Source organism: Alosa pseudoharengus, unplaced genomic scaffold (assembly GCF_046254945.1).
Source record: "Alosa pseudoharengus isolate Yale_2024_CS ecotype anadromous, Long Island Sound unplaced genomic scaffold, YU_APseudo_1.1 YU_APseudo_1.1_scf_10, whole genome shotgun sequence".
Taxonomy (NCBI): domain Eukaryota; kingdom Metazoa; phylum Chordata; class Actinopteri; order Clupeiformes; family Clupeidae; genus Alosa; species Alosa pseudoharengus.
Window position 1 is genome coordinate 32,653,329 of NW_027468565.1, and position 10,000 is coordinate 32,663,328.

At 42.8% G+C, this 10,000-nt stretch overlaps 1 protein-coding gene across 1 annotated transcript in view; it reads left to right on the forward strand.

Annotated features, from left to right (window-relative positions):
* The window catches only part of LOC143138706 (immunoglobulin superfamily member 22-like), a 26,384-nt gene that overhangs the window by 8,600 nt on the left and 7,784 nt on the right, over positions 1-10,000 (forward strand). The window contains exons 8-13 of the mRNA XM_076299127.1: positions 124-286; positions 738-1,013; positions 1,231-1,515; positions 1,701-1,825; positions 2,820-2,961; positions 8,631-8,927. Coding sequence (XP_076155242.1) covers positions 124-286; positions 738-1,013; positions 1,231-1,515; positions 1,701-1,825; positions 2,820-2,961; positions 8,631-8,927 — 1,288 coding nt within the window. The remainder of the gene's footprint in view (positions 1-123; positions 287-737; positions 1,014-1,230; positions 1,516-1,700; positions 1,826-2,819; positions 2,962-8,630; positions 8,928-10,000) is intronic.

Here is a 10,000-nt window from a genome sequence, read left to right on the forward strand (position 1 = left end):
TGTGCGTGCGTGTGCGTGTGTGTGTGTGTGTGCGTGTGCCTGCGTGCGTGCGTGCGTGCGTGCGTGCATGCGTGTGTGTATGTGTGTGTTTTTCCAAACACACACCTGTACTTGCTGACTCAGGATGGAGAGTTGCTGCGGGTCCAGTACTCCCTGGGGAAGTACGAAGTGAAGCAGCTGGGTACCAAGCACATGCTGTGCATCGCCAGCGTGAGCCTCAAAGACACGGGCACCTACTCACTACAGGTCGGGGACAAGGCCCTCAACGCCAAGCTCACCGTCATAGGCAAGCACTCGCATGCAAATGGAACACCCATTATTCCCTAGCAGTGCATATTTCAGCGTTTGGTGAATGCTTTGGGTTGTAATATTTCTTGCAGAATGCTATTGTATTTTAGTGCAGTGCTGAGCTGGTGTACCCACCTGGTGTAGTGCTCTGTGAGATTAATTGTGTTTTAATGTTCTGTAATCTTTCTAAAATGGGTGAAGTGCCAAAGGTGCTGTCAGCAACCAATTTTCTTTCCTTAGGATACTCAGCAGAGTTCAGTCTGCAGAGTTGCATGCCAGGCACTGAAATAAAGCCCAGAGGAAATCCACACTCGCTCTTTCTCTCCTGTCATCTTCTACTTCATCTTCCTCTCCTCTCATCTTCTACTTCATCTTCCTCTCCTCTCATCTTCTACTTCATCTGTCCATTTCCCTCTCTGATCTACTTGCTCATCTCCTCTCTCGTCTAGACGAGCCTTTGAAGTTTGTGTCGGACCTGAAGCCCATGCGCGTCACCGAGCGGCAGACGGCCACGTTCGAGGTGCGCCTCTCCAAGAAGACCGACGCTCCGTTAGTGTGGAAGTGCAAGGACAAGGAGCTGAAGAGGGATGAGAAGTACGACATGTCCGTGTCCGAGGACGGCTTGACCTACACGCTGAGGGTCAAGGACGTCCGTCCAAGCGACACAGGAGACTACACCCTGAGCCTGGGCGACCTGACAGCCACTGCACCCCTCTTCATTGAAAGCAAGAGGCTTTAATTTCAATTAGTGTCCTTGATTTTAGAGACACAACGTTACTTTAAATCTAAATGAGTGAAAGTTTGTTTATACAGTATGCATTTTATATTTATATGCATGTCCTGCATTATAATGCATGTATATGCATTTTATTCATTCAAATGCTACTTCAATGTCCTTCACCTGCCTCCTCTTTCGCTGACACCCTCGTTCCATCCTCACAGGGATTCCCATTAAGTTTGCGTGTCACCTGAAGAACGTTCGTGTGAAGGAGAAAGGCAAAGCACGCATGGAGTGTGAGATGAGCTCGAAGGACGTCCACATCAAATGGCTAATGGACGGCCGTGACATCACCGACAACCCACGCTACATCTTTGTGCGCGAAGGCAAGCACGCCGAGCTGATCGTCGAGGACTGTGACCTGGCGGATGGCGGCGAGTACAGCATCGTGTGCACGCAGGACAACGATGCCCAGGAGTACGTCAGCTCCGCCAACCTCACTGTCGACGGTAGGGGACCAGATCAACTCAAACCTCCTTTATTTAAATAAGAAAAAAAAAAACACCACCAGTGACTGTTTTAAAATATGTCAGTGTACAGTTAATTTAAACCAGGCAGTTATCTGTTTTAATGTTAGTCATATGTCCTTTGTTCTTGTGTCTGTGTGTGTGTGTGTGTGTGTGCGTGTGTGCAGAGAGGTTTGCCTCAGTGACAAGCGGCCTGTCGGACCTGCAGTGTCCCACGGGTTCAGGGGCCGAGCTGTGTGTGGTTCTGAACGATGAGAAGGTGGATGGAATTTGGCTTAAGGATGGGAAAGAGGTAAGGAGGACACACACACACACACACACACATATAAACACACACACACACACAAACACACACACACACACATACACACACACACACACACACAAACACACATACACATACACACACACACACACAAACACACACACACACACGCACACACATATTGTATAAACACACACACACACACACACACACACACACACACACACACACACACACACACACCCCTCCTACACAGCATTAGACAACATCCACAGGAATCCTTACCACACGGCTATTGTATGTCAGATCTGTCTACAGGTATCGCTTACATGACATGCAATGTCCACTCATACATACAGTGCAGTAACTATATACCCTAGGCAGGTGAGCTGTAACCACATCTCAGCATCCAATATGGTGTAATTATATCTGTCTAGCCGTGGCCACCTTAGTCACGACTTTACAGTTGGGACTTGTGTTACACAAGTGTTAACGTCAAGCATGCACAGATGTAAAGCTTATTGTGGTGACACAATTATGTCACATTGTTATCATTTGGGGAGATAAATAGATCCTCCGTATCAGTTTACTCTTCTCCTACCTGCTCATTAAATGGCTGTGGTTGTTAAGGCACAGAGCACTGCTTAATCTCTGAAGCGGTGACATGACTTTAATGAATGTAAATCTCCGGCAAATCTTTTACCTTGGCATGACGTCAAGCATCGCTGCTGAGGTTTTCTTCTAAATCCTGCTCAACCTTCACAAAGGCTACACACTCCCCTGCTATTTTCTGTTTTAATCTGCACCACGGTTCATGCGATTTTTTAATTGCTTCTTGATGGGGAGTTGAATTCGTTTAGAGTGTCTCAAACTTGTATAACTCATAAGCTCATAACTCCCACCCGCAGGTTGATCAAATTACATTGTTACACCACAACCACTAATTCAGGCAGATTTACGCTGTAATACCCCTGGGGCGAGTCTGAGGTGAGGTCGGGCTGTTTCTCGTTTGTCTGTGCAGGTGTCGGAGCTGAGCGGGGTGCAGGTGGTCAAGCAGGGCGCCGTGCACAAGCTGCTCTTCAGCGGCATGGGGGACGAGCACGAGGGCAAATACACCTTCAGGGCCAAGGGGGCTGAGAGTGAGGCCGTGCTGGCCATCGCAGGTAGGCTGGACGCAAAGAGCATTACGACGCCAGAGCTGCTGTGGTGCCCGAGGTGTATCAAGGACAGTAAACTACATACTGTTTAGGGGCTGTTCAGGTTCAGGTTTATGGTAGGGATGGACCCCCAGGTCATGGGCTGCTGGGCATGGGAGTGCCTCTGAGAAATCTCTACATTGTGACGAGGAAATGTAGACATGCATACATAGGGTGTTGGAACATGGGGGGAGCCAACCGTACTAATGCCAGGGATTAAAATAAAAAAAAATCGTTTAACTGAACTTTTTTCAGGCCATAAGTCATACGTTCTTTATATCTACCTATAGAGATAGCACCCCTTTTGTGGTCGCGACCTATTGGTTTTTAATGTACAAAAAGATGCAAACAGCAAAGTAAAGGGAGTATTCGCCTTATTCACACGGCGGCCATTGTTTAAACCAAAACGAGGCTACAGGGTACACTTACTATATAATTAATGCCACCTACAGGCAGTTTTGGGCAAGTTACTTCAAAATCGTCAAAGTAATTTGTTACATTATAATTAGGGCTGTCAAAATAACTGATTAATTTCGATTCATTAATTTGAGAAAAAATAACTGATTAAAAAAATTAGTGCAGATTAATCGATTCAGTATGACCTTTGACCCCGAGCCGTTCTAGTCAGACTGTAAAATGAAGGAGAGAAGAAAACGGGCTGCCTGGATCATTGATTAGAACAATTACTTTAAAAAAAATGGCCTGAAGATGTTGATAAAAAATAAAGTGTTGAAAATAAAGTCCTCTGCAATGTCTGCAGCAAGGAATTTGCATATCACCGGAGTTCATCAATTCTATAGTCGCACATCAATGCAAAGAAATAAGTGTTGACATTGAGGGGAGTGTTAATTAATTTTCATTGTGTCCCCTAGGTTATATATGTGGCCTGAAATGCCTTGTATGTGAAAAAAAAACTTTTATTTGAACAGTGAAAATAATAATAAAAGAGTTTTTGAACTTTAATGTCACTAATGCTGATTATTCAATGATTCATTTGAATTTAAATATTTAAAATACTTTCACAGCAAAAATTATATATGCGATTAATTTAGATTAATTAATCACAGAGTATGTAATTAATTAGATTAATTTTTTTAATCGATTGACAGCCCTAATTATAATATTACTGTCTCTGAATTGTAAGGCATTACACTACTATTGTATTACTTTTAAGTTACTTTTACCAAAATATCTATTTGGATTTGGATTTGGATTTGGAATTCTAAATGCAGTTTATTATGCTCAATGCAGCTCATTGCACTTCTAATGGAGGGCGATGTGGTATAACATAATGACTGAGCTAGGCTTAAGGCTAACAACAGTAGAATGCAATAGGCGCAGTGATGGCTCATGATGCAATACAAGGAACAATCATAGCCAGAATTTTGTTAAAAGCAGACAAAAGGTCGAAGTCTGGTCAATTGTGATGGAAATGCTGTAACTTTAGGCTTAGGCCTACTCATTAAAATCAACAGAGAGCCACTACCTGTATATTGTAACCCAAAACTTGTCAAGATAGGCTACACAGTGCCGCTGCTGGCCATTGTGGTGCCCTAACTGGTGAAATACAGTATTAACCCAAGTATGTCATCATATGGTCAACTATAAAGATGTAATCTGCCTGTTCCCAGGGATGGGTAGTATTTCTGAAACATGTAATATGTATTTCAAATACAAAATAGTATTTTGTCATTTGTATTTTATTGGGTTGAAGGAAATGGCTCTGTATTTTGTATCAAAATACTTTATTGGTGTGTATTTTTGTATTTTAGAAATACTGCAAAATACTATATGTGAAACACACTAAAAAAAGTAGATACTACACACAGGTGTAATGAATAATTGGTAATTAGGCAACAATGGTTTATTTTTATCGCAATCAGCTAATGTGAGAACAGCTGTGTTCAAAGACACTAACAGCTTTTCAGTGACGGCTATTGTTGAAGCATCAGCTCTGGTCTGAAGCACTGGTGTGAAGTCGTACGCAAGTAAAGATGAGCAAGTTTACCTGTGCAAGTTCACATAAGGACACCGACAAAGGCAACCATGTCCTATTCACTAGTTCACATTCCTGAATTTGCATAAAGACAAAAGCATAATACATAAAAGCATGATAGAAAAGCATGTTTGGCGAGGTCTCTGGCCATGGTCCTGAAGGGCTTCACGGAATCGTGCCGGAGTCGACTGCACAGGCAGGAGTCGGGCAGGATTCCGCCATACACCCCCTTATCCTTTAAACATGGAAGACGGGAGGCGTAAGGGAAGGTGGTGGGTTGCGAGCGGAGTAACACCGATGCTGTAACTTCGGCAGGTAGAATGCAAATAAATAACCTGACTGATTGAAGGAGGCATGGCAAATTCCGTCACGCTCCTCCCGAACTTCCGTTTGTAAAACGCCATTTGTCTCCATGCCAGTCATTAACAGAAAAGATATCTCAATGAACCACAATGACATCAATAGATGGTAAGGTGTTGAGTGTGTTTGAATTCCCTTCCTTATAGCATCCATTTCTGCATTCTACAGTGGGGACAAGTTCACCTTGTTTAATTAAATAACAATTCTATTTCCTTATTAGCTGCATACTTGAGGTTGGAGATATTAAGGCAGATCAAGTTTCTCACATACTGGAACTTCAAGATACATAGCCTTATGATTTTCTTATTCAGTTCTGCACTGGACTTGAATTACGAAATTCGGCACAGATACACAATTATGATGTTGGCCTATTGATTATAATGTGGTTAATTGAAAGCTCTGTCAGTCGTTTTGGATAAGCATCAGCTAGATGACTAAATGTAAATGTAAATTCTTGAATTATTCTTCTGATCACACTACATGAACTTGCATACGGTATACTATGACGGGCCAAATTGTATTGTTTTTTACTATATAGTTTTAATAGGCTAAATGTTTGGGATATTAAAAAGCTTTTTTTGCAGTGCTTTCATACTTTCTTGAAAAAAGTATTTTGAGTATTTTATTTTGATACATAATATGGTTACTGTATTTTGTAGTTTATTTTGATACATTAAAAATGAGGGTATTAGGTATTTTATTTTGAAATACATTCTGATGTATTTTTGCCCATCCCTGCCTGTTCCCAGCATCAGAACACTTTGCGATGGTTAGCGTGTCGTAATTCAAGTCCAGTGCAGAACTGAATAAGAAAATCATAAGGCTATGTATCTTGAAGTTCCAGTATGTGAGAAACTTGATATGCCTTAATATATCTCCAACCTCAAGTATGCAGCTAATAAGGAAATATAATTGTTATTTAATTAAACAAGGTGAACTTGTCCCCACTGTAGAATGCAGAAATGGATGCTACAAGGAAGGGAATTCAAACACACTCAACACCTTACCATCTATTGATGTCATTGTGGTTCATTGAGATATCTGACATTTTTTCTGTTAAAGATTGGCATGGAGACAATAGGACATGGTTGCCTTTGTCGGTGTCCTTATATGAACTTGCACAGGTAAACTTGCTCATCTTTACTTGCGTACGACTTCACACCAGTGCTTCAGACCAGAGCTGATGCTTCAACAATAGCCGTCACTGAAAAGCTGTTAGTGTCTTTGAACACAGCTGTTCTCACATTAGCTGATTGCGATAAAAATAAACCATTGTTGCCTAATTACCAATTATTCATTACACCTGTGTGTAGTATCTACTTTTTTTAGTGTGTTTCACATATAGTATTTTGCAGTATTTCTAAAATACAAAAATACACACCAATAAAGTATTTTGATACAAAATACAGAGCCATTTCCTTCAACCCAATAAAATACAAATGACAAAATACTATTTTGTATTTGAAATACATATTACATGTTTCAGAAATACTACCCATCCCTGGGAACAGGCAGATTACATCTTTATAGTTGACCATATGATGACATACTTGGGTTAATACTGTATTTCACCAGTTAGGGCACCACAATGGCCAGCAGCGGCACTGTGTAGCCTATCTTGACAAGTTTTGGGTTACAATATACAGGTAGTGGGCTCTCTGTTGATTTTAATGAGTAGGCCTAAGCCTAAAGTTACAGCATTTCCATCACAATTGACCAGACTTCGACCTTTTGTCTGCTTTTAACAAAATTCTGGCTATGATTGTTCCTTGTATTGCATCATGAGCCATCACTGCGCCTATTGCATTCTACTGTTGTTAGCCTTAAGCCTAGCTCAGTCATTATGTTATACCCCATCGCCCTCCATTAGAAGGAATGAGCTGCATTGAGCATAATAAACTGCATTTAGAATTCCAAATCCATATTTCTAGATATTTTGGTAAAAGTAACTTAAAAGTAATACAATAGTAGTGTAATACAATTCAGAGACAGTAATATCATAATGTAACAAATTACTTTGAAATGACAGTAATAAGTAATACATTACGATTTTGAAGTCACTTGCCAAACACTGCCCCTGGCACTTTAATTTCTTTACACCATGGCTTGTTAGTTCTCCCCCATTTCCAACAGCCGCCCATCTCCATTTATTTTTTAACTTTTGACACCGGCCTTCCTTTAGCAACAACGCATCCATGACAGCTAGTGGCCTTGCCAAATAGACGCACACAAATGACGCTAATATGCGAGGTTCTGGTACACACATTAATTCATCGGACCTAATATTTGTAGTTGCCTTAAAAAAAGGAAAAGAAAAGGTGATAGCATCGATCTCAAATATGACATTTCTAAAATCAAATTGACGGAAATCCATTGTATGACGGAGAACTTTAATCCTTGACTAATGCTCTTTCAGACTGTGCTGCCTTGACAGCAGTTTGTGCAAATGATGACAACTATTGTAAAAGCCTTGGGTAGGCTACTCTTAAAGGAGAAGTTCGGTGTGAAATTGACCTTAGCTGTACTGAAAGATGTTGCCGAGTACTTACATGTGTCCAATAGGCACCTTCGCTCACCCCCTAGCATTCCAAATTACGCCGTTTTTAGCCGAGTAGCTGTGGGGGCATAGCGTAGCCTATGCAGCTAAATCGCTATTTTTACACCATTAAAAAGGTTCCAAGTAACTCCACACTGCATTGGGAGACTTCTGAGGGTCTTGGAACCTTTTTAATTGTGTAAAAATAGCGATTTAGCTGCATAGGCTACGCTATGCCCCCCACAGCTACTCGGCTAAAAACGGCGTAATTCGGAATGCTAGGGGGTGAGCGAAAGTGCCTATTGGACACATGTAAGTACTCGGCAACATCTTTCAGTACAGCTAAGGTCAATTTCACACCGAACTTCTCCTTTAAATGCTTAAATCTTGAATCATTAAAATATTCAACATGAAGGGCTCCCATGACCTTTGCAATCCTGGGTCTCCTGTGGAGGTATCCTAATCATTATCATAGGCAAATGATCTTGCATCCACTGAGTTAGGATATGTAGTGTCAAGTTTATTACAACTTACACATGTGTACGCGTGATATGTGTGGAGTCAGGATTGTAGTCAATGCTACATGTTGGCATAACTGAACTCATTAAAAGCAACAAGATGATATGAATGGGTTAGGTTTTATGTGCTAAATCCTCCTTTGTAGTGCATAATTCGAGGCAGACACCACATTAGAATGACCCTATCGGTTGCTCACACATTCACATTGCCACCATCCTTGCCCAGATCCTCCAGTCATCGACACCACCATGCTGGAGGTGCTGTCCAGCCAGCCGGTGACAGTGAAGGCCGGGCAGACGGCCACCATCAAGATCCCCTTCCGGGGCAAGCCGGCGCCGCGCGTCAGCTGGTACAAGGACGGCATCGAGGTGACGGAGGATGCGCGTACGACGGTGGAGCGTGGTGTTGACCAGAGCACGCTCACGCTGAGCCACTGCGTCAGGGAGGACAGCGGCGCGGTCATGCTCAAGCTAAAGAGCGACTGCGGCACAGCCGTCGCCAACCTGCACCTCAACGTGGTGGGTGAGTACCACTGCAACCAGAAGAGGAAGGCCTGTCCCAAGGACAGCGGTCAGATAGGGTGAGGCCTGTTTCACACCGGGTGCGTGTGGCTTGAGCGTGTCAGCTATGTGTCCGTTTTTATTTCAGCTCCCATGTTAACAGGTTAGACCTGGCACACTGCCTGCGTGACACGCACGTCTCAGGCGCGTCTCGAGCCGCGTCGAAAACGCGCGCATGGCTTGGAATAGGACTCAGGCCTATTTGTCACGTCACACAAGCATGTTGGAAGTGTGAGGAAAAAGAGAGGCCATTGCAGCGCCGCATCAGACACGCTTCTGTAAGCAAAGACATAGAAAACGCCATGCGGCCGGCACGCAACAGACACGCAGCAGACACGCCATGTTCACGCCACGTTCCCGGTGTGAAACGGGCCTTAGGCACACTGCCTGCGTGACGCGCATGTCTCAGGCGCGTACACACGCGCATGCACATACACACCCACACACACACACACATAAACACACACACACATAAACACACACACACACACACACACACACACACATACACACACACACAAACACGCAAAAGTGAACAGTGTTTGAGAGCTGCAGCTTTTTTCGGCCTCCAAAACATGCCATAAATTTGGCATGTCCGACCTGCCTTTTTTTTTGCCTCTCATAGCCTAAATACTGTATAAGAGATGTACTCAAAAAGCCACAGAATATGGGCTTAAAGCAACCTAATGCAGTTCTATTACCTTGAAATAACGACTTCAAACTCATGGTACACTGAATACGGAGAATGAAATCTCTGACATCGCTCATACATGCCCAGAATGCTTCATATTGCTTTAGGTAATACATGGGGGTTTGAGCAGGGCAACCACATAACCGGTTCCATGTCTTCCAACTGGATGATCATGTTAATTTGCCTACTGATGAGCAGAAATTCTCAAGACAAATAAGTTGCGTAATATTGAAGGGAATGTGCCAGAACAACAATACTCAATACACAGAATGAGCATTGCCCAGCAACATTGCTCAGACAGGTGCCTTGTGTATCATCAGCTTTGGATGACACATATACATCAC